Here is a 26,251-nt window from a genome sequence, read left to right on the forward strand (position 1 = left end):
TTGTGGAGAGTTGTACATAAGTGTGATATAATTACGAACAAATTAACCTGATTACCCATTTTGAAATCATTTCTGTAAATCTTTTGTATTAGTGTCATTTTAATGTTATAAATAACATTGCTATTAAAGCAGGAGGTTTGGCATGCCACAAAACCAGATTCAACCCACCATTTGTTACTTAATATGCCCTGTACCAAGTCAGGTAAATGGCCATTGTTATATTATAGTTCGTTTCTGTGTGTTTTACATTTTAATGTTGTGTTTATGTTGTGTCATAGTTATATTTGATACGTTTCCCTCAGTTTTAGTTTGTAACCAAGATTTGTTTTTTCTCTATCGATTAATGAATTTTGAGCAATGGTATACTACTGTTGCATTTATTCAATACCTATTTTGATAACAGAACTATGTTGAACACAAAGTAATGCAAATATCTCCTTAATATTCATCTCTCATATAAGTCATGATGGGCTAAGTAAATAAAAACATACTAAGGTTTTTATCTATTTATTTACCATTCGGTTTGTTCACAAGTACAATAGATTTACAGAAGTTCCTAGAACAAATAGTCACATGATCATAACATGGAGGAAGCATACGATCTGTGTAGTCACATGATATTACAATACAAGTCATATAAGAAATGGTTGATCAGCTGCTACCAACAAAAGTTTAGTCAATTATGTTTGCTCTAATCAACAAAACATTTTCAAAATTTCAAAATGCTTAAAAACTGAATTGTCTACCTTGACAAAGGATGACACTAAATATTTAGTTTGGAACTCTTGTTGATTACAATGACACTAAGTTTCATTTGAACTTTTTTAAGAATCAGCTAATTTTTTCTTCTTCAAATAATGGGGAAAATAGGTTGCCTTTATTTAGGACATGAGGTCATCTTTCCTGTTTAGTTAAACAAAAATGTTTAAAACTATTGACAGAGTTGCTTATTATAAATATATATAAGTTTGGGTCTATGTACTTTATTTATCAAATATTGTGATAATTTAGAAAGTGTTCATACCTACTTGAAATGAATTATATTCATACATTTGCTTACTTGAAATTATGACAATTCTACATTTTATTGATTAATTTTGTTGTAATCAAATAAATAGGCAAAGTAACCAGACTGAGCTGTGCTATGTTTTCTTATAAGGGGAGGATAAATTTTATCATGTTTGTCTTAATTTTTGTCTGAAAAGTCTCTATTAAACTAATACTTAAAATAATCATATGAAAAGAGCTATTTTTCAATATCTTAATAAAATCAAGCCAAATCCTAATAGAAGGCAATAAACCAATAAAAAATATATTAAATAGTTTTAAAATAGGTATACTAATTTCATGTGCAATCAAACCACTAACAATAGATATCATATGTGGAAAATATTAAAGACAGATTCAACTTGGTCCAAAAAGCTTCAAGGAAAGCATAATATCTACAAGCAAAATTAACTTGTCTGTTTGATATGTGACTATTTATAAACCTTATGCAATATGACAATAATGAGACTGTACAAGGATGAGATGCAAGCAAAATATATACATAACATTACCATGACCCATACAGCATGAGACAATGGCCTTGAACTTTGAAGATTAGTGACCTTGGGTCATAGGTATAATTCTTTTTACAACACTAGATTATTTACATATAATGAAGTTTTATACAACAATAATTATCTTTGTTACATGATTTACAACAGATTGTCAATATATTACACCATACAATCCGTTATTAAAAATATTGTTTCTCATCAGAGGCTTTTAAAAATCTAGCACTGAAAAAAATAATCTTTATATGAAGAATTAAATGATTGCTGTTGAAATTGCTTTCCCAAATGAAATATGAACTTGATATTTACTATAAAAATCCTTCTATAAAAGATTTTTACCTAAAAGCTTTGTTTTTTAATGAAGATGGTCAAAAATGAAAATTTGTGCAATGCCATTAAGCTTGTGATTGAAATCAAAATTGGATTCTATTTGTAAAATTAGATTAAATGGCTGCATCCTGAAAGTTTCAATCAACATGCGCACTTTCACAAAGACATTGCTATTTGATAGAGGATCTACCTAAATACTCATTGAGACATAAACATACATAAGAGGCAAAAGACCATTAAACAAATGAAGAAACACTCTTAACAACTAAAATATACCAAACAAAATTAAACAACAGAAAATTAGGAATAGAGAAACCCTGTGCATGTAAAAATATCCTATTTGCTTGTAAATATGCAAAAATATTGTAAATAGCATGGACAAAACACCATTTGGCTGACCACGGCAAACACACCTAGCAGTGCAAAAACCTTGCATTCAATCTAAAAGGTATCAGTCTTTTATTGAAAAAAATTGTGATATTTTCAATATAAATAAAATTGAAGATTTTTACACCTTTGAATCTTATGTATTTTTCTTGTGTTAATTTTATACTGAAGCTTATACAAAGTGTGAGCAGTAATGTCTTACAGAAATATTACCAGACAAAGTTTTCTATGTATCAAATTTATAACAATGTAGTGTATCATTATCAAACATTTAACTCTACATTTGATCAATCTTTGATTTTCACAGTTAATATTGGTAAAGGCTACTACAACTAGTACTTTTCAAGTGTGGCCAAAAAACTGCCATTTTGACCCTTAAGCTTCTTACAAAGAAATTAGGCGAGTACAATACAATAAAGCATTTTAATTCCTGATGTCAAAAGCAATTTTTTCCAATTTTCATTTTTTCTTAATGTTTTTTTTTAAAACTATATAAAATTGAAAGAGAATATAAATAAGCATTAATTCTGTAGATTTTTTACTTGCATACAGGGAAATAGTGCAAGATTTCATATAAAATTTAATGTTTAGGAACAAGGTGTTTTACATTCGTCTTGTCATCATAAAATATAAGTTGAAGGTTCAAATACTCAGAAATCACAACTATAAAATAATGCAAGTCTCTAAAGCAACTCACACAGTGTAGGTACTCAACAAGTACAAAAAAGATTTTAAATTGTCCAAACTATTTTCTTCAAATACAACCTTTGTTTAAGTATTAATGGTGCATACACATTAAATATAAAGTTTAAAGACATATGTAGTACATAGAATGGAGAAAGGAGAAGGTATTATAAATTGGACCCTTGGATTGCCAAAATAGTCAAAATTCTTACATCTTTTCAAATCTGTGTAATTTTATTATGAAACGGACAAGCTGATGTAGTCTGGTCAGTTCATAAATGCCATTAGTGACATCACTGTGACTTATTACCGAGTCTAAATGGATATATTTAATATAGCAAAAATAAGTTGAAGGGTCCGCTACTTTTGTTAAATGGGAGCAACAGCTTTACACAAAAGTATATTTTATTCACTATAACATCTTGGTAAAAACGTCTTTCCACAATTGATCATTTTAGGTATCATTGTTGCTGACATCTAATTATTTAATAACAAGATCTCAAATAGAGGCAAATTCGGTAAATTTTGCATTCAATAAATATGTTTGAAGGCCTAAACGCAGAGGATCTAAGACATTTGTATGTCTTGTAAACATCTTAAATTGTAACTTTTCTAAAACTGTGGGTTTTTTTATTAATATTTTTTAATAATTAGGACAAAGATAGTTTTTTTTATACCTTCCCCTTTATCTTAGTATCTGGTTTTCAGAAATAAGCATGTGCATAAAAAAAACCCCATATATTGGTAAATATATATATGTACCTTAACTAACAAATGTTTTATTTTGAGTGTTCATGGCTCACAAAATGAGTAATTTTTACAAGCAAAAACGCACATAAAATTAAAACATGTGAAATAAATAAAACTCTGTAAAGATATAGCACTGAGAAAGAAGTAAGTTATTACAATAGGCCCTATAGCATGTATAGACACATTCAGTAAATGTTTTTATTACAATAGGCCCTATAGCATATATAGACACATTCAGTAATGTTTTTTTTTTAGCAAAGGATCAATTTTCACATCCTATCCGAGTGGTTACTTAAAATATCTGTAGTGCTGTACAAAACTGATATAAAATTTTCCAAATTTAATTTCAAATCATGTACTGGAAGAACATTTTGAATAAAAAATTTCCAAATAATCAAATCGCCTATTAATTTTGCAATGGAAACTTAATTTTCGATTTTTAAATTATCTCCCTTTGTCTCAATTAGTAGGAAAAACCATTTCTAAAAAATCAAAGGCCTTTTAATTTTGCAATGTGAACTTAATTTATATTTTTAAAATTATCTCCCTTTGTCACAATTAGTAGGAAAAAAACTTTTGTTTAATTTTTATAATTATGGTTATTTTCACAAGTATGTGGAACAGGTGATGTGGAATATCTAAGTGTCTTTTGACAATTAATTGCTTCAAAGGGGTATGGATAGGATCTAAAGGATATGCACTTCATTGCATTATGAAGGTAAGGTAGATGGCTGAAATTATCTAACATTTCGAGGACTACAGAGATTTTATTGCACTTGTGCTATCTTTATCTCAATAAAACAGAGATTAAAATTAAACTGTCAAAAAACATTTACTGAATGTTCAATGTATTACACTAACAAGTAACATAAGACTATGAAGGCAACAATTCAAAATCATCATTAACTTGGACCATGGGAACATGAAGTTCCTCTACAACAGGCAGTCTATTCTTGTCACAAAGTCCAAACTCTTTCATTTTACATTCCCAGTCCATCTTCTGTACAGCAAATAAAGATTCAGCCTCATTATGGTGTCGTAGTAATAATGCGTTCTGAAATAATCAATGTGAATAACATTATCTATCTATCCTCTTATTTTTTATGAAATAATATTGATAAAGTTTTAAATGATCGATTGTAGGTTGCAAATATTTCATGCATGTTCAGGACCACATATAGTTAACAAGTATAATTAGAAGCAATAGGGTCAATAAGGTAACCTATTTTCAAATGATATAAAAGTTTGCAACAGCAGCATGTGGTGTGTATTTCAGTCACCTTTATTTGTAAATCAGAAAGTGGGTGTTGGACAGATCTGAAAACAAAATTGAGAATGGAAAAGGAGAATATGTCAAAAAGCATGGTACAGCTATTCACTGTGAAGCTGCTGTAAATATATATCTAATCATTGTGTTTAGTAATTTCTTAGAAAAGTGTGAAGAAAAATATTTGTTGGACAAAGGACAGATTATGTGATTGCAGTATAACCTCTACTTTTAGAGTGTGTGCATAATATACTATCAAATAAAACACAGAAACACTTAAACATGGAATACAACAGTTTTTAACTTTACCTTAATTTTTTCAAATTTGTCCTCGACATCTTTAATCCATGACAAAAATTGTCTACCATTATATCTTGAGCGTGATGTCTTTTCCTTTTCATCAGACTGTAAGAAAATTACATTTTTATAAGTTGAAAATGCAGATTGTGTTACTTTTTTGTCCTAAAATTACACAGAAGCAAACTAAATATTATATTCTCCTAGTTGCCTAATAACAGTCTTAATTGAGTGCCAGTGACAGCAAGTAACACCTTCTTAAAAACCGTCATACAATTCAGAAAAATGCATGAGGACAAGTTTCCATTACTCTCATATTTGTTTTTAGTGAATTGTTTTGTTAAACATTCTACAGTTAGTTTTCTCAATTTAATTTTTTTCATATTTTTCATGTATTGCTGACCATCGTATGTTTTTTCCTCATAGTTGAAGGCTGTACCATTGACTTCAGCTGTTGGGAAGCACTCAACTTGACTTTTTTTATTAAAGAACCAGGTGCTCCGCAGGGCGCAGCTTTATACGACCGCAGAGATCGAACCCTGAACAGTTGGGGCAAGTATGGACAAAACATTCTAGCGTGATACAGCTCTGAATTTGGATTGTGATCAAATTTTTGACATTACATGGTTTTTTTTTACACAAAACAAATGTCAAGATTTTACAAATTTTACAATTAAAGATTTCTTCTTCAAACTTTTTAAATCTAAAATTAAATAGTTGACACAGCATAGGTTTCTGACACAGAATGAATGTGGTCTAATGAACTTAAAAGTTTGTTTTTGCCTTTTAGCAATTCACTATGCTGTTGAATATTAATCCTCTCCAAAAAATGTTTGAAGAAATTTTCTTTTTATTTATGAAATCTGAAATGAGAAAAATTTAACCCCCCCCCCCCCTTTTTTTCACATCCCCGTTTCCCTTTTTCCAAAACTGATATCAATTCAAATTTCTAATGGAGTTTGCAACAATAACTACTCTTTTAAATACATCATAAAATATTAAAATGTAAAATAAAGTGCTTGTTATCACTGAATGGTAAAGATTGGTTGGTAGTAAAAGTGAATATACATTGTTTATTGTATAAAACAATAAAAAAAACTTCATCAGCAACATTTTATATTGGCAAATTTCCAATGAAGTTATTTACATAAAGTTATTAGCAAATAAAAATAGAAAATGACATCATAGTCATGTCTGGCAAATGTCCAACATACATTATCTAAAAACATTTTAGATAAGATAAGGAAATAAGATGTAAAAAAACTGCTTGTTATCACTGAATGGTAAAGATTATTTTAATTTATCAGTTGGTAGTAAAAAGTGAATATACATTGTATATTGTATATAACAAAGATTTAAGTTGATTCTGGACAAAGAAAGATAACTCCAATTAAAAAAAAATCTTGCTATTGCACAATATTTTGCAATTAGATATTTCTTGCTTACTATTCTGGACAAAGAAAGGTAACTCTAATTAAAAAAAAATTTGCTATTTCACAATATTGTGCAATTAGATATTTCTTGCCATTGCGCAATACTGTGCAATTGAAAAGACTTGCTATTGCACAATACTTAATATAATAATTTTAGATCCTGATTTGGACCAACTTGAAAACTGGGCCCATAATAAAAAATCTAAGTACATTTTTGGATTCAGCATATCAAAGAACCCCGAGATTTCAATTTTTGTTAAAATCAGACTAAGTTTAATTTTGGACCCTTTGGACTTTAGTGTAGACCAATTTGAAAACAGGACCAACCAGATGCTCCGCAGGGCGTAGCTTTATACGACCGCAGAGGTTGAACCCTGAACGGTTAGGGCAAGTATGGACACAACATTCAAGCTGGATTCAGCTCTAAATTTGGATTGTGATTAAATAGTTGACACAGCATAGGTTTCTGACACAGAATGAATGTGTTCTAATGAACTTAAAATTTTTGTTTCTCTTAGAGCAATTCACTATGCTGTTGAATATTAATCCTCTCAAAAAAATGTTTGAAGAAATTTTCTTTTTTATTTATGAAATTTCAAATGAGAAAAATTGAACCCAATTTTTTTAATCACATCCCCCTTTCCCTTATTCCAAAACTAATCTCAATTAAAATTTCTAATGGAGTTTGCAACAATAACTACTCATTTAAATACATCATAAAATATTAAGATGTAAAAAAACTGCTTGTTATCACTGAATGGTAAAGATTATTTTAATTTATCAGTTGGTAGTAAAAAGTGAATATACATTGTATATTGTATATAACAAAGATTTAAGTTGATTCTGGACAAAGAAAGATAACTCCAATTAAAAAAAAATCTTGCTATTGCACAATATTTTGCAATTAGATATTTCTTGCTTACTATTCTGGACAAAGAAAGGTAACTCTAATTAAAAAAAAATTTGCTATTTCACAATATTGTGCAATTAGATATTTCTTGCCATTGCGCAATACTGTGCAATTGAAAAGACTTGCTATTGCACAATACTTAATATAATAATTTTAGATCCTGATTTGGACCAACTTGAAAACTGGGCCCATAATAAAAAATCTAAGTACATTTTTGAATTCGGCATATCAAAGAACTTCAAGATTTCAATTTTTGTTAAAATCAGACTAAGTTTAATTTTGGACCCTTTGGACTTTAGTGTAGACCAATTTGAAAACAGGACCAAAAATGAAGAATCTACATACACAGTTATATTTGGTATATCAAAGAACCCCATTTATTCAATTTTTGATGAAATCAAACAAAGTTTAATTTTGGACCCCGATTTGGACCAACTTGAAAACTGGGCCAATAATCAAGAATCTAAGTACATTTTTAGATTCAGCATATCAAAGAACCTAACTGATTCATTTTTTGTCAAAATCAAACTAAGTTTAATTTTGGACCCTTTGGACCTTAATGTAGACCAATTTGAAAACGGGACCAAAAGTTAAGAATCTACATACACAGTCATGACAGTTAGATTCAGCATATCAAAGAACCCCAATTATTCAATTTTGATGAAATCAAACAAAAGTTTAATTTTGGACCCTTTGGGCCCCTTATTCTGTTGGGACCAAAACTCCCAAAATCAAACCCAACTTTCTTTTATGGTCATAAACCTTGTGTTTAAATTTCATAGATTTCTATTTACTTATACTAACGTTATGGTGCGAAAACCAAGAAAAATGCTTATTTGGGTCCCTTTTTGGCCCCTAATTCCTAAACTGTTGGGACCTAAACTCCCAAAATCAATACCAACCTTCCTTTTGTAGTCATTAACATTGTGTTTAAATTTCATTGATTTCTATTTACTTAAACTAATGTTATTGTGCGAAAACCAAGAATAATGCTTATTTGGGCCCTTTTTTGGCCCCTAATTCCTAAACTGTTGAGACCAAAACTCCCAAAATCAATCCCAACCGTTCTTTTGTGGTCATAAACCTTGTGTCAAAATTTCATAGATTTCTATTAACTTAAACTAAAGTTATAGTGCGAAAACCAAGAAAATGCTTATTTGGGCCCTTTTTGGCCCCTAATTCCTAAAATGTTGGGACCAAAACTCCCAAAATCAATACCAACCTTCCTTTTGTGGTCATAAACCTTGTGTTAAAATTTCATAGATTTCCATTCACTTTTACTAAAGTTAGAGTGCGAAAACTAAAAGTATTCGGACGCCGGACGACGACGACGACGACGACGACGACGCCAATGTGATAGCAATATACGACGAAAATTTTTTCAAAATTTGCGGTCGTATAAAAATGAAGAATCTACATACACAGTTAGATTTGGTATATCAAAGAACCCCATTTATTCAATTTTTGATGAAATCAAACAAAGTTTAATTTTGGACCCCGATTTGGACCAACTTGAAAACTGGGCCAATAATGAAGAATCTAAGTACATTTTTAGATTCAGCATATCAAAGAACCTAACTGATTCATTTTTTGTCAAAATCAAACTAAGTTTAATTTTGGACCCTTTGGACCTTAATGTAGACCAATTTGAAAACGGGACCAAAAGTTAAGAATCTACATACACAGTCATGACAGTTAGATTCGGCATATCAAAGAACCCCAATTATTCAATTTTGATGAAATCAAACAAAGTTTAATTTTGGACCCTTTGGGCCCCTTATTCTGTTGGGACCAAAACTCCCAAAATCAATACCAACCTTCCTTTTATGGTCATAAACCTTGTGTTTAAATTTCATGGATTTCTATTTACTTATACTAACGTAATGGTGCGAAAACCAAGAAAAATGCTTATTTGGGTCCCTTTTTGGCCCCTAATTCCTAAACTGTTGGGACCTAAACTCCCAAAATCAATACCAACCTTCCTTTTGTAGTCATTAACATTGTGTTTAAATTTCATTGATTTCTATTTACTTAAACTAAAGTTATTGTGCGAAAACCAAGAATAATGCTTATTTGGGCCTTTTTTTGGCCCCTAATTCCTAAACTGTTGAAACCAAAACTCCCAAAATCAATCCCAACCGTTCTTTTGTGGTCATAAACCTTGTGTCAAAATTTCATAGATTTCTATTAACTTAAACTAAAGTTATAGTGCGAAAACCAAGAAAATGCTTATTTGGGCCCTTTTTGGCCCCTAATTCCTAAAATGTTGGGACCAAAACTCCCAAAATCAATACCAACCCTTCTTTTGTGGTCATAAACCTTGTGTTAAAATTTCATAGATTTCCATTCACTTTTACTAAAGTTAGAGTGCGAAAACTAAAAGTATTCAAACGACGACGACGACGCCAACGTGATAGCAATATACGACGAAAATTTTTTCAAATTTTGCGGTCGTATAAAAATCCATTTAAAAGTGTTACAAACCTGATCGAAGTCATTGATGTTACACGTGTCATCGTATTTCATCAATGTACATACACTAAGTGGTAAATTTTGATTACTAGATGCTCGTGCTGCGCGACCATGTTCTCTTATCTTTTCTTGTTCTAAGGCCAACCTTAGTTTCTCCTAAAAAATAAGATCAACATGTTATAGTGATTTTTTCCTCTTTAAAAGGTCGTTTTAAGTTTCACTGCATTTAATAACATGCATTAAGAATTTTCAGAAAATATTAGGTCTTCCCACGCTTCTGCTTTTACTTTTGTTCAGATTTTTATTCTTCTGATTTTTTTGTTTTTTTTTGTCTAGCACTGTATTGATATTGCAAAAGACAAAGATTTAATTTATGGTATATGCTATTGTATAGTTTATAAGCTTTTGAAACTGGTCCTGTTTAACCAAACACTTTGTAAGATTTATCTCCACAATCACTGTTTTCCTTGTTATGATTCTCGTTAGCAACCGTAGGAAAGTGTTATATCTTCAGAACATTACATCTAATTTTGACCAAACCGTTCCGCAGACTCCACATGAGTTATTTCCCTTTCTATATTTTAAATAAGTGAAATGTTATAGTAACTTATAAACTATAAGTCATAGGGACTTAGGGACTTTTTATCCACTTATTTCACTTATTGTCAGAAACCTTATATGATTGTGACAAAATATTTTTACAATTTTTTTTATAAATGAGGTCAAGGTCATAAGATTTGTTAAGACAGGAACTTTTTCAAAATATTTCTCTAGTCAGAATATAGTTAATCTTTTACTCATATATGCATTATAACCAAAAAGTATAAAACTACTATGGTCTATTTTGATAAATCAACCATGAAAATCAGTCTAATGAGGTCAAGGTCAGGTGTTTCCTTTCCGTGTACACACAACAATTATGCCTATATTGTTAATCTACTGTACACTTTATAAATACAAACCCTTTCTGTCAGATGCTGCAGCCTAAGTTTGTAGCGTGCCTTTTCTTGTTCTATAAATAAATCACGCATCTTCTCAGTAACAGAGTTAGGAGGTGAAAGCTGAAAATGTGTAAAAATAGAGTCTGAATTAATACAAAATACCTCATGTTATCAATACAATATACTTTTACATTTTTATTAATTCTTTTCTGATTTTGTTATCTAGCCAACAAAATAGAGTGGTCAGATCATTGTTTGTGTTTAAAAGATAAAGTGTATGAGAAAATCTGAATCAATAAGTGACTTTCAAAAATATAAATATCATTCATTGTTTACACTGTGATTTAAATAAAAAGAGATTTAATTCTTCAGCTGTTTGGAACTTTTGGTTATTAGATATACCCACCATTGGTACAGACAGAGTACTGGCTGAATTCCCCTGAAGAACATAACTACAGTTCACTAGAAGATAATCTTTAAAACCTTGGGGTGGCTTTGGTTGTACAACTGATAAACTCTTCTGTTGAAATATTATCTTCTGTAATATAGAATGATACAGTCATCATCATGAAGTTATAATAGTTGTTTTATACATTAATGCAAGTCTGCAATGCACAAGTTGAACTGTGAACTATTCCTGCAAACAGGAAGTTGATGTGAGAAGGATGCAAAAAAGCATATTCACATGAACATGATGAAGATTGGTTCCCAATTTTGGAAGCCCTTATAAAATGTACTTAATAATGTTTAAGAATATACAAACATTCAGTAAATCAGAAGTTGGTATGTATCGTATGGATTAGGTGTTTTTTTCATGCTCGACCCCATTTTTTACCCATCTTCAGATAGACAGTTATGTTTGGTATGGATTAGGTGGTTTTTCATGCTTGACCCCTTTATTTATCTGTTTTAAGAAAGCCAGGTATGTTTCGTACGAATTTGATGTTTTTTTTGACCCCATTATTTACCTGTCTTCTGATAGCCAGGTATGTTTCGTATGGATTAGGTAATAGGTAATTTTTTGACCACATTATTTACCTGTCTTCTGATAGCCAGGTATGTTTCGTATGGATTAGATGGTTTTTCGATTTCAATATTTACCCGTCTTCTGATAGCCAGATATGTTTGGTTTGGATGAGATGGTTTTTCCACCCTAATACTTACCTGTTTTCTGATAGCCAGGTATGTTTTGTATGGATTAGGGTTTTTTTTCATAGTCAACCACATTATTTACCTGTCTTCTGATAGCCAGATATGTTTGGTAGGGATGAGGTGGTTTTTCAAACCCATTATTTACCTGTCTTCTGATAGCCAGATATGTTTGGTAGGGATGAGGTGGTTTTTCAAACCCATTATTTACCTGTCTTCTGATAGCCAGGTATGTTTCGTATGGATTAGGGATTTTTTTTCATGCTCAACCCTATTATTTACCTGTCTTCTGATAGCCAGGTATGTTTCGTATGGATTAGGTTGGGTTTTTTTCATGCTCAACCCCATTATTTACCTGTCTTCTGATAGCCAGGTATGTTTCGTATGGATTAGGTTTTTTTTTTTCAGACATGACCCTATTATTAACCGTCTTCTGATAGCCAGGTATGTTTCGTATGGATTAGGGATTTTTTTTCATGCTAAACCCCATTATTTACCTGTCTTCTGATAGCCAGGTATGTTTCGTATGGATTAGGTTTTTTTTTTTCAGACATGACCCTATTATTAACCGTCTTCTGATAGCCAGGTATGTTTCGTATGGATTAGGGATTTTTTTTTCATGCTCAACCCCATTATTTACCTGTTTTCTGATAGCCAGGTATGTTTCGTATGGATTAGGTTGTTTTTTTTTCAGACATGACCCTATTATTAACCGTCTTCTGATAGCAAGGTATGTTTCGTATGGATTAGGGATTTTTTTTCATGCTCAACCCCATTATTTACCTGTCTTCTGATAGCCAGGTATGTTTCGTATGGATTAGGTTTTTTTTTTAGACATGACCCTATTATTAACCGTCTTCTGATAGCAAGGTATGTTTCGTATGGATTAGGGATTTTTTTTTCAGACATGACCCTATTATTAACCGTCTTCTGATAGCCAGGTATGTTTCGTATGGATTAGGTTTTTTTTTTTCAGACATGACCCTATTATTAACCGTCTTCTGATAGCCAGGTATGTTTCGCATGGATTAGGGATTTTTTTCACGCTCAACCCCATTATTTAACTGTCTTCTGATAGCCAGGTATGTTCCGTATGGATTAGGTTTTTTTTTTTCAGACATGACCCTATTATTAACCAACTTCTGATAGCAAGGTAAGTTTGATATGGATTAGATGGTTTTTCGACCCCATATTTACCAGTGTTTTGATAGCCAGATATGTTTGGTATGGATGAGGTGGTTTTTCAACCCCATTATTTACCTGTCTTCTGATAGCAAGGTATGTTTTGTATGGATTAGGGATTTTTTTCATAGTCAACCACATTATTTACCTGTCTTCTGATAGCCAGATATGTTTGGTAGGGATAAGGTGGTTTTTCAAACCCATTATTTACCTGTCTTCTGATAGCCAGGTATGTTTTGTATGGATTAGGGTTTTTTTTCATAGTCAACCACATTATTTACCTGTCTTCTGATAGCCAGATATGTTTGGTAGGGATTAGGTGGTTTTTCAAACCCATTATTTACCTGTCTTCTGATAGCCAGATATGTTTGGTAGGGATGAGGTGGTTTTTCAAACCCATTATTTACCTGTCTTCTGATAGCCAGGTATGTTTCGTATGGATTAGGGATTTTTTTTTCATGCTCAACCCCATTATTTACCTGTCTTCTGATAGCCAGGTATGTTTCGTATGGATTAGGTTGGGTTTTTTTCATGCTCAACCCCATTATTTACCTGTCTTCTGATAGCCAGGTATGTTTCGTATGGATTAGGTTTTTTTTTTCAGACATGACCCTATTATTAACCGTCTTCTGATAGCCAGGTATGTTTCGTATGGATTAGGGATTTTTTTTCATGCTAAGCCCCATTATTTACCTGTCTTCTGATAGCCAGGTATGTTTCGTATGGATTAGGTTGTTTTTTTTTCAGACATGACCCTATTATTAACCGTCTTCTGATAGCCAGGTATGTTTCGTATGGATTAGGGATTTTTTTTCATGCTCAACCCCATTATTTACCTGTCTTCTGATAGCCAGGTATGTTTCGTATGGATTAGGTTTTTTTTTTTCAGACATGACCCTATTATTAACCGTCTTCTGATAGCCAGGTATGTTTCGTATGGATTAGGGATTTTTTTTCATGCTCAACCCCATTATTTACCTGTCTTCTGATAGCCAGGTATGTTTCGTATGGATTAGGTTTTTTTTTCAGACATGACCCTATTATTAACCGTCTTCTGATAGCCAGGTATGTTTCGTATGGATTAGGGATTTTTTTTCATGCTCAACCCCATTATTTACCTGTCTTCTGATAGCCAGGTATGTTTCGTATGGATTAGGTTTTTTTTTTAGACATGACCCTATTATTAACCGTCTTCTGATAGCAAGGTATGTTTCATATGGATTAGGGATTTTTTTTTCAGACATGACCCTATTATTAACCGTCTTCTGATAGCCAGGTATGTTTCGTATGGATTAGGTTTTTTTTTTTCAGACATGACCCTATTATTAACCGTCTTCTGATAGCCAGGTATGTTTCGCATGGATTAGGGATTTTTTTTCATGCTCAACCCCATTATTTACCTGTCTTCTGATAGCCAGGTATGTTTCGTATGGATTAGTTTTTTTTTTTCAGACATGACCCTATTATTAACCGTCTTCTGATAGCAAGGTAAGTTTGATATGGATTAGATGGTTTTTCGACCCCATATTTACCTGTCTTCTGATAGCCAGGTATGTCTCGTATGGATTAGGTGGTTTTTCATAAGTAACTGGAGGTAAGGTTGGAACAGGAGGAGGTTCTGTTGGTTCTATTTTCGGTCGCAAGTTACGTTTCCGTAGCTGCACTGAAGACTGTGTTTCATCCTCATCACCTTTGCCCGTCTTTGAGGAAACTGATACATCGTCTCTCATAGACTGATCTGTATTTAAAATTGCTGAAATAACACAAAGTTTATAGAATATACGCAAGTAAAACATGAATGATTGTTGATTAAATCCAAAACAGAATATTTATATTTTCAAACAATTACGTACATATTCATTAATTGCCAAATGTTGCTTGATAAAAATGTCATTTGTGTTGTTATTTTCAACTTGCTAGCCTGTGTCTATGAAAATCTTCAATAATGGAAACTCTCAAACATTAATTGTAGACAAGAAAAGAATTCATGTCTTTTGCTTTGATCTAGCAATGCTGCATTGCTGGGAATTTTTCTTTTTTTTACTGTTTTTCTCAAACTTGTTAATATTAGTTTATGCCAAAAACACAAAAAAAAGGGTAAAAAAATTTGACATCAAAAGGCATTCATACATTATCGGCCCAAATTTGTAAAGATCATCATCAAAGAGCAAGAAGTCACATTCTGACCTTTTCAGCCATGTTGACTTTTTTGTTAATCTTGTCAAACTTTTTTAACCTGCCACTTGCTGTATGTGCCTGTCTGAAATCAGAAGCCTATGATTCAGTGGTTATGGTTTGTTCCTGTACGTGTGTATACATCATGTGTGTTTATTGTTTTGTACATAAATTTAAGCCTATAGTTTTCTCATTTGAATTGTTTAGTATTTGTCATTTCGTGGCCTTTTATAGCTTACTATATATTGATAAAACGTCTAGAATATATATTTTTTAGAAAAATACAGAAGTCATATTATAGCTTGTCCTTTATCATGTGTATATGGGTAACCAATATAACAGCAAGGGCAGATAATAATATGCCAGTAAAACCTGAAAAAGTGAATCAAATAGGCATTTATTTCAATAATGCATATGAAAATTGATAGGCCCAATCATAGGGGTCAAATTTCAATGGAAAATCAACAACAGATCTCTTCTGTATACATTGTACATGGTATAAGGTCAAAATGAATGTGTATTGTATGGTCCAAAGCTGATGCAGGCTGTTATAACAATATACATGTATAATAAAAACAAAAAACAAAATTCTACAAAATATTTAAAGTATCAATTTTTCTTTAATATTGTAGTCTTATAACCCTTTAATGCTTGCTGTTCTATGACCAAGGCTCCATGTTGAAGCATGTACTTTGGTTTACTTTTACAAATTGTGACTTGGATGGAGAGTTGTCTCATTGACACTCATGTCCCATCTTCTAATCTAGTTAAGCTTATATCCTCATGATCTTTGTACAAAGACTTCATCAAATCAACAACATCAAATATACACAAATAAATGAAACCTCATCATCAGTAGCTATATATAGAACATTTTTCATTGTAATATATATATATATATATATATACCAAACTTACGTATTTTGTTAGTTCTCTTAGTTGATCCTTCATCATTTATTGAGAACATTTGCACGGACTTACTTTGAAAGTGTTAGTTAGTAACAATAAAGTTTTTATGACGGTTATAGTAACAGACAAGTAATATTGCAGTTTTGGCAAAAAACAATAAGTAGATGTAAACATGGTAAATGTCTATTTCTTTCATAATAACAATTGCCTGATATTTTATGTAATCAACTCTATACAAGTATGTATGCACGCTACTCATGCTTCTGTTTATGCAGAAAACACTTTATTGTTAAAACTATTTGTTTAAATAGTTCAGCATCATTGTGCCAGGTTAGTTAAATAACGGCATTGGAGGGAAAAAAATGACTCATGTGCTAATTGTTTTTTTTATTTAACAGCTTTGACGTCATGTGTGTCCTTTAAAAAATACTGCTAAAAAGGTCGTCATGAATTTGTCTGTTTATGGTAATAAACCGAATTCCAAAATCAAATAAATATTTTAGTATACACTAAAACTTTGACATTTGGTTTGTTGTACATGTTGTATGCAATGTACATGATGTAGGTCTATAAATAAGGGTGTGGCCTTACTTTTTTTTAAGTCAGCACTAAGAACAACAGAATGTACATTAATAAATACATGTACAGTGTATGTAGAATCATGTTGATTCATCAAACCAACTTTCTTATACACTTCTGTATTGGTTTGTTAAATCAAACCTACATTGATACTTACATAGTTTTTCTTTCTCTCTTTCTTTGTCCTTTTCTTTGTCAATTTTATCCTTCTCCCCCTTCTCTTTTGGTTTTTCCTGTGCTTTCTGTTGTTCTTTTGTATGTGACCTCAAGGTCCGTGTAGACTTTTGATTTGCTTCATCTTTTTTCTCCTCCTCCTTGCCTTTTTCTGCTTCCTTTTCCTCTTCTGTCATTTCTGGTTTTCCAAGTGTATCCTCATCCGTCAGTCCATCTTCTTCCTCTTTTATAACTTTATCGTTTTCTTTTGATACAGAGGCTGTGTTACTCCCCCTTGAGGATGGTCGTGATGATGTCGGACTGGATGGTCGCAGTGATTCCTGTGATAAGAGTGACAACACAGGGCCACCGACAGCAGACGACACTTGTGTTGTCTCCCCTGGGTTTAACACGTATGGCAAAGCTGCCTTTGACACATGAATTTTTAATGATTCTGATTCACTAGAAGATGAGGATGAACTTTTTTGTGGAATAATAATTTTTAATGGTGGAACTTTTGGTGAGCAAGAGCGACTGTCTTTCTCTTTATCACTTCTTGGTGAATTTCTAATGTCTTTGTCTAACCGTGCAGGGGACGATACCCTATCACTATCAGACTTCCCAGATAGATTACTATCATCTTCAAGACGGGGTGAAGAAGCAGACCTCAATTCCCACTTCAATCCACTGGTTGTCACTAATGATTCAGAGCTATTATCACCAGAAGCCCCGTTACTAGGTCCAACATTTGAAGAGACTACATTACTAGAAATACTATTTCGTCGAGGAAAATTTGAGAAACATTGTAAATTGTTACTTGTATTAGTCCGTTCTGTTGAAGTAAAAGGTAGAACTGAAGTTAAACTATTCACTGAATTAGTAGTGACAGACTGAGATATAGATGAAGACAACGTTCTATGATTTGATGAATTTTGACTGTATAATTTATCTTCTTTTAATCGAGTTGAATCAACAACACTTGGAATGTAATCCCATTTATCACTATTACTTTTAACGTCTGCTGAATCACGATTATTTCCTTGCGCAGTAAACGATTCCTGTTTTGGCATCTCTGATGTAAAAAAGTTCCTAGAGGAATCCATGCTTTGACTGTCTGGCTCTAAGTTATCAAGCCGTTCAAAACTTTGAAATTCCAAATTAGGATTAATCACAGATGATGTCACATTATTTTTTGTTAGCACATTTGTTGATGAAATATCACTTTCATTTTCAACTTGACATGTTTTTGTATTGTTTATTTTTGCCTCAAGGTGAGGGTCATAAAGGTCACTATCCACACTTGAAACATTGCTATCAGCTGGAGAAAAAGATCGCTTGTCACTCATTCCCATAATAACACTGTATGAGGTCACTTCCTTTTGTTTGTCACTTACTTCATCCCCTGTTTCTCGATGAAATTTTAAAAAGAGTCTTGGGGATTCCTGTGCCTTTGGAATTAACATCCTGCGACTACTTGGTCCCTGTGAGCTTCCAAAACCATAAGTTCCATCAGATTTAGCAAGCCTTGATGTGATCAGATCTGTGAAGATATAAGAATTACATTTTAACAGTGTTACTATGATTCTATATTCACAAACATATATATAAGGGCTGTTTCATGAAAAAACATACCTTGGACTTTGAAATCTCTACTTTGGAGAGTGTCAAATACATAATGTACATAATGTATGTATATAAAGTGAAAATGTGTTTTAAAACCCCCATTTTCTACTTGAGATTGGCTATACCAAGTCAGGAATATGGCAGTTGTTTTCCACTAGTTTGATGTGCATGATGTGTTTTTGATTTTGTCAGCAGCCATTTGATAAAGGACTTTCCATTTAAATGATTTTGAATTTTCCTTGGAGTTCAGTATTTTTGCTATTTCACTTTTAATTTCTGTACAGATGTCTCCTTAGGCATGTTATCACATTTATTAGTTGTTTGTACACTTTCATTTTTGCTTGAAAGCCTTTGGAGCTCAATTTAGATAGAATAAGAATTAGTTCAAGAGCCCTTTCACACCAGCCTATCTAGAGGAGATTTTCAAAGATTTAGGAAATATATATTCTATCACTGCAGCAAGTGTTTTGTGATATTCCTTCACTAGGGACATTTAAATTTTAAAATTTAAAGCACAAGGCTTTCCAAGCTTTTTAAATAATTCAAATTTAACTGTTTAGAGTGGAGAAACATCGTAATACATCAGTTATAGTGGTGGAATCTGTTTCTTTAATGAACTTTATCCTTCCTTTTCAAACATTTGCAGAAAGTTAAGTTCCTTTTATTTGACTTCATACCGCAAGGTCACTTTTTTTTAAGACATCACAATCATGACAATAGGAAAGTAAGTGATCTTTTCAAGGAGTGTTCACTCATAATTTAAACATGTTAAATATAATATCATTACAACATTAATTGGAAAATAATGAAAAAATCTTTGATAAATGTAACTAAGGCTATATAGCTACTTTGATCATTTCTCATCTTTTAAATCAAATACTTCTGTTCACTAAATCTTCCTAATTTTTAGTAAGACTGTAATAACTTGTTCATTTTCAGTAGGAAGGTGTCATAAATGACAGACAGTTATAGTGTAATTAACCTTTAACACGTAAAAAATAAAGGTCAGGTAAAATATCAATTTTCCTTTCTTTTCTGGTATTAAATATATTAACAAATTTATATTGTCACTTTCTCACTTGGCTTATTAATAAAGCAAATCTCTCTAAAAGTCTGCTGATGTAAAACAGATCTATTATTATTATTTTTTTTAAAAGTGATACTGAAACTGATTATCATCATCAACACCTTAGTCATCATTTTAAAATATATTAGTTCTCAATCTTTTTCTTCTAATATAGAACTAGAGCTCTTACAACATCCAATAAAATGTTTGCTTTACATGCCTATAATATCTGTAGCTATTAAAATTTGATTTACTAATGTACATGTATACATAATATAATATTATGAGCATGCATGTAAAGTTTACATGTATGCTCATTATATTATGGTATGTATACATGTATATTAGTGTTATAAACAAAACTTCATTTAAGAATTGAATGCTTCTTTTTGTAACTTCATTGGGGTGTAAAAGCATTGACCGAAGTACATTTTGAATGATGCGCTGAAGCGCTTCATTCTAAAAATGTGCGCACGGTCAACGCTTTTACAACCCAATGAAGGTACAAAAAGAAGCATTCAATACTTATAATTACATTTTTTTAGATATGATCATGAAAATACGAATTTTATATTTTTTTATATTTAATTCACCTGTACACTTTATTATGGGACCATGTGTTATCATGAATGAAAAGTTTTATTGAGTAATGCAATTGCATAAGGAATAACACGTGATGTACAATTAGCCAATCAGAATAAAGTATTATAATGAAACATACATCTGATGTAATTATAAGTATGATTAACTTGTGTCTCATCGATTTTGCTTTAATTTAGCAAATAAAATATGTTTAAACTAAACATGTCTTTTTATACAAGTTATATATGTACTGTTTCATAATAAGCATTTTACCCCATAACCTATCTTTTGAAAGAACTACAGCTGATTCCATTAAGTGTGTAGGGAAAGGAAGAATCCTTGGTTAGCTGAATTGTGAAGTCATTATTAGGTAAGGTATACAACCCTCCTTTCAAAGTAGTCTAGTCTTACAGACAGATCCATTAGTTATCTGTCGGACTAGTCCACTATTAAAGGAGGATAGTTTACCTAGCATAATAATGACTTTACAGTTCAGATAACTGAAAGTTAACAAAGGATTTTAACTTTCCCGACTGTAATAACTTGAATATGTGTTTTGTGTCCTTTCATTAAATATATAAGTATAAGTCTTGTACCTTTTTCTTCATTATCAGAGTTCCTGAAATCCTCCTCTTTTAACGAGGAAATACTTTCGGGTGAGGCAGGAGACCTCATATCATCCAGACTGGAACTATCACTACTTGATGTTATGATCTCCTTCCTCAGTAACTTGCCCATATCAAGTGAGCTAGCCAAGTCAACCGGTGACTTCCCAGTAATGTTCTGTTGAAGTGGATTAGCTCCATGTTTCAACAGTAACTCCACAAGCTATAAAAAGAAAATACTAGTTATTTTATAGAGGAACTAAAGCACTTTAATTATTATTCATCTAGCAGGGATTACAATAGACCAAAAAAAAATGTACTGATAAATTCTTATTTTAGCAATAACTTATCAATGTTTTCAGTCAATTAAATTCTAACCTGAGGCATGGTTAGCAAAAAAAAAGTCAATACTAGTACTAGTAATTACCAGACCAGCAATAAATACAAGTAACAAGTGGTAAACGTGGTAAATACTGGTCAATTGAAATTTTGATTGGACATTTTTTTATAATAACCAAAGCATGCCTGGTTAAATGGAAAAGTTTCGTAACAGAACAGAAAGTTACTTGCAACATGTGTTACTACACTTTACACTGTCAACTTTATGATGATGCAATACCAATGGTATCTTTATCAACAAAATCGCTGACAATCGTTGACAATTTTCTAGTGAAGGTAGAAATAATTGTATCTTTAATAACTAAATCACTGACAATTGTTGGACAATAATAATTTTATCAACTGCTATATAAAATCATTTTCATTCTTCAAATAATTTTGAAAATTTGAATCTATGTTAATTGATCAAATTCAGCAGCAACAGCCAGCTGTCTACAAAAATGTTCAGATTTTTTTAAATGATTTACAATACCACAACCAGGCCACTTACTTTATTATGAGCATTAATGACAGCATCATGTAATGGTGTGTCATTTTCTAGACCCTGAACATTGACATTCGCACCAGCTTTCAACAGCTGCTTAGCAACTTGTACCCATCCTCTATTACAAGCTTCATGTAATGGGGTCCAACCTGAATTGGAAAATTGTACATGTACAATGTAACTTTCAATGATAAGTGTGATTAAATAATAAAATGGAGAATGGGGACACATATGATGCCCACGCTTCCATAAAATATTATAAAGGGACATAACTCAAAACAATAATAGTGACACTATCAAAATTTGAACTTGATCTGAGTTTTGTGGTAATAAGTATTGTGTATAAGTTTCTTAAGATTTGGTTGAGGTAACTGAAGTAAGAGAACAAAAACTTTTGCATTTTTATTCTATTTATAAAGATGCATAACTTGAGAAGGGTTAAAGTAACACCACCAAAACTCAAACTTGATCTGTATGTTGTGGTAATAAGCATTGTGTATAAGTTTCATAACATATGGTTGAGGCAAACTTATGTTAGAGAACGATAACTTAACATTTTGCAATTTTTCCATTTATAAAGGGGCATAACTCTAAAATTGTTAAAGTGACACCACCAAAACTCAAAACATGATCAGTGTTTTGTGGTAACAAGCATTGTGTATAAGTTTCATAATATTTGGTTAAGGCAAACTTAGGTTAGAGAATGGTAACTAAACATTTTGCAAATTTTTCAATTTAAAAAGGGGCATAACTCTAAAATTGTTAAAGTGACACCATCAAAACTCAAACTTGATCAGTGTTTTGCGGTAATAAGCATTGTGTATAAGTTTCATAACATTTGGTTCAGGCAAACTCAAGTAAGAGAACAAAAACCAATTTGGAAAGTACTTACATGGGTAAAACTTAATGCCCCCTCAGCTACAGTGGGGGCATAATAATCAAAACAATTTTCTTATGCTTAAAGTATGAAGTCATATTAAATTAATTACCTTTAAAATGAGAAGATCAGAGGCTTTAGTTGAGTTTTCGTTGCTGAAGGCAGTATGGTAGCCTGCCGTTAAGGATGTTGTCTGTTGTTTGTTTAGAGAATTTGTTGATGATGGCATAACTTTGTCTCAGTTTTTTTTAATTAAAGATGTATTCTGGTCATAATCAATTAATATTAACACGATGTACTTAAATGATGTACTAAGCAAGTTAAAAGTGACAAAAACTGAATCCATAACTAAATTGTTCTACCTTCATAATACTTTTTTCATTGAAGCATAAACAAATCTTATGTATGTAATATATGTGTGAGGTCTCTTGTTAAACAAGTTTATTACCTGCGAAATCAGCCACATTAACATCAGCCCCAGCCTTGATAAGTTTCTTTATCTGTTTGACATCTCCTTTAATAGCTGCTATATGTAGAGGTGTCTCTCCTCTCTCATTTCTTTTGTGTACTTTCTTATCTATAGGTGTTCTTTTTGGTACTGGGATGTTTGGCTGTGGAGAGGCTGGTTTATTTGTTGTTGAATCTGAAATTCAATTTAAGATTATTAATTTTAAATGCCAGTTTGCGCTAAGAGTACCCAACTCTATTGCTTTATAAGCTTTTCTTATAAAGTGTTGACATAAACATCCTAAATAGGCCAGAGTCAGTCAACCACATTTATGCCTGGGAAACCATAAGCCCATGGTTTGTCAATCTAAATATTCAAGTGACATATGTTATTTGTTTTACCTTAACAATAATAATAATAATAATTCTTTATTTAAAGAGGGTTACACAGTTAGCTGTAAAGCTAATCTTCCCTGAGGCCCTCATGAAATACAAAGAAATATAACAAACAATTACAAAATATCAAACAGACACACATACATGAATAATGAAATAAAAAATTGTTAATATGAAATATACAATTTTCAAAACAGGTAAAAGTTACAAATTCATATATGACATGTATAGTATTGGCATCAACAATATCATAAGTTTGAGTGAGTGTATGAAAATTATTATGCATATAAAAAACGCACAGCTTCTTAATATTCCATCAAGTAATTTTTTAAATCTTTTTTGAATGAGCTTGTACTTGAGTTTGATTTTTTCAGGGATATTGGTAAGTTATTCCATAGAAGAAAAGATTGATGGAGTAAATGCTTTATCATGTAAAGATCTGCTAAGTACCACTTTAAGTATGTATTGATTGATAGACAGAAAGTGTGTCAAAAGAACTTATTTAACCATTCATGCTTTTTTCTCAAACTTTTGGTAAAAACAATAAACATGTGTATCCAAAAATGTGCAAAACATGTATTCTGCTTATATGAAATTATTTGAAAAAGAAAGAAAACAAGACTTTTTATCCTTTGAAAATGGCTCTCAATAATCTAACTGTATATATAATTCGTCTAAACTTCAGCCAAACAATGTAAGATCTGTAAAGGAGTAAGTTCGGTAAGGGCCATATTTGGCCCCAATTATAGTCCATAGTTACTAGACAATAAATGTTTCAAGTTGCCGTAAAGACATGAGAGAAAGTTGAACAGAAGTGTTTTTGTCAAAGTTTAATTCTAACACGTTGATTTTTACATCAACATAAGGGATGTAGGTGAAATTTGACAAAATCAGCTGGATTTCAACCCAATAAAGGACCAGGAAACATAGAGTGCAGGCGTCGACAAGCTTAATATTCAAATAAGACATGTGAAATGTCTTCATAAACATTATTTTAAAAGATCTTTGTTGTCAACGTATGCGCTCTATGTTTCCTGTCCAATAATCTATGGAAATTTACTCATTTTCATTGATTTTTTAGTGAAAAATCAATATGAGTACAACTTGTGACGTCATAATGAAACGCAGAAACGTAAAATTTTCGACAAAATGGCTTATATCCTATCGAGTCAATGTATTAGCTATAATTTATCGTGATATTGGTCAATGAATCCGAATTTGAAAGGAGTAGGTCCGGTAAGGGCCGATTTCGGCCTCAATTTTCAAGTTCATCTAACGAAAGATTTTAGACACTTTCTAAACACTTAAGTGTCTATTTCAATTGATTCAATTAGTTAATGGGGAAGATTTTAACTTAATAAGTCATTTAAAACGCTCCGATTCAAGCTTAAATGCGAAAAATCTATCAAATATGCCAAAAATCGTCACTTTTCAGATGATTTTTGTCAAAAATGAAAGTGGCCGCATCCGTGTTCATCCTCAACCTTTATATATATTATGTATTATCATCAAATACAACTTACATTTCAATATTATGAATGAACACGAATGCGGCCACTTTCATTTCAGACGGAAACCGTTTAAAAGTTAACTAAAATGCTACAATTGTGAAGATTTCAGTAATTTAGCATGACTTAATGATGCTAGTACCGGATATATGTGCATTGTTTTGTCAAAAACAGTCCATATTTATGTAGTAGAAGCATTCTACTTCGCAATAAATATCTAAACGATTACATTTTCACAATTTTCTAAAACTGCTATATTTTGAGGCCAAAAAGGGGTCTTACTGAACCTACTCCTTTACGCTAAAAAGGGGGCCATTTTAGGACCTTATCGAACATACTCCTTTGCTTTTGCAATTTTTTTTGTTCTTCCCTTGCCAGGATTTGAACCCCTGCTACTGAGATTTAGTGACACCAAATCGCCTTGTACTGTATCCGACATGCTAGACCACTCCGCCACCTAGGCTTCATATATATATATATATATATATATATATATTTTTTATCAATATTAAACCATGAGACTTCAATACATTTAAACTATTCTGTTTAGAAATATTAAAGCTAAACAAAATCATATTGCTCAGTTTTGCCAATTTCTAGGAATATGTCACAGCCTAAGGAAGACTTTTGACTATATTGTTGGATGACTGTCCTCGACATACAGTTTTGATTGCCCCCTTGATATCATATGTAAGTTTTTTGGTTCACCAACGTAGAAACCTGTTTTTACCTTGTGAGTTTTCATCTGTCATACGCATTAGGATCAACATCTGTTGCCTCTCAGACAGAGGGCCTGTACGTGGTGATGTTATCCCACTGGTGGGGGTTTTTGGTAGCTGGACAATCCCCTGGGGTGGTGAGATGTCAGAGTTAAAAGTCTTCTTTCTCTTTGGTGTAACTTTTTTATCTGTAACAAAAATGTACAACATCATTTAAAGGATAGAAATGACAAAAATAACTAGAGGTTCAGTGATTTCCTCTTTATATGATTATCAAGTCCAAAAGTCTGATATTTTCTCCCCAAACATCATGTTTCATAATTTTACTCTGATCTTCATAAATTCTATTTATTTGGCTCTGGATGTTA

The 26,251-nt window shown here is 31.8% G+C and overlaps 1 protein-coding gene across 2 annotated transcripts in view; it reads right to left on the minus strand.

The window, feature by feature from the left end:
* Positions 1-491: 491 nt before the first annotated feature.
* Positions 492-26,251, minus strand: part of LOC139522934 (ankyrin repeat domain-containing protein 12-like) — a 45,066-nt gene continuing 19,306 nt past the window's right edge. For both annotated transcript variants that reach the window (XM_071316584.1, XM_071316585.1), the window contains exons 4-14: positions 25,895-26,071; positions 23,262-23,456; positions 21,943-22,085; positions 21,045-21,276; positions 17,182-18,717; positions 14,894-15,114; positions 11,437-11,568; positions 11,052-11,150; positions 10,102-10,245; positions 5,287-5,382; positions 492-4,764 (exon numbers count right to left, since the gene is read on the minus strand). In XM_071316584.1, the coding sequence (XP_071172685.1) occupies positions 4,585-4,764; positions 5,287-5,382; positions 10,102-10,245; positions 11,052-11,150; positions 11,437-11,568; positions 14,894-15,114; positions 17,182-18,717; positions 21,045-21,276; positions 21,943-22,085; positions 23,262-23,456; positions 25,895-26,071 (3,155 nt within the window). In that variant the 3' untranslated portion in view covers positions 492-4,584. The remainder of the gene's footprint in view (positions 4,765-5,286; positions 5,383-10,101; positions 10,246-11,051; positions 11,151-11,436; positions 11,569-14,893; positions 15,115-17,181; positions 18,718-21,044; positions 21,277-21,942; positions 22,086-23,261; positions 23,457-25,894; positions 26,072-26,251) is intronic.

The sequence above is a fragment of the Mytilus edulis genome, chromosome 5 (genome assembly GCF_963676685.1).
Source record: "Mytilus edulis chromosome 5, xbMytEdul2.2, whole genome shotgun sequence".
Lineage (NCBI taxonomy): Eukaryota > Metazoa > Mollusca > Bivalvia > Mytilida > Mytilidae > Mytilus > Mytilus edulis.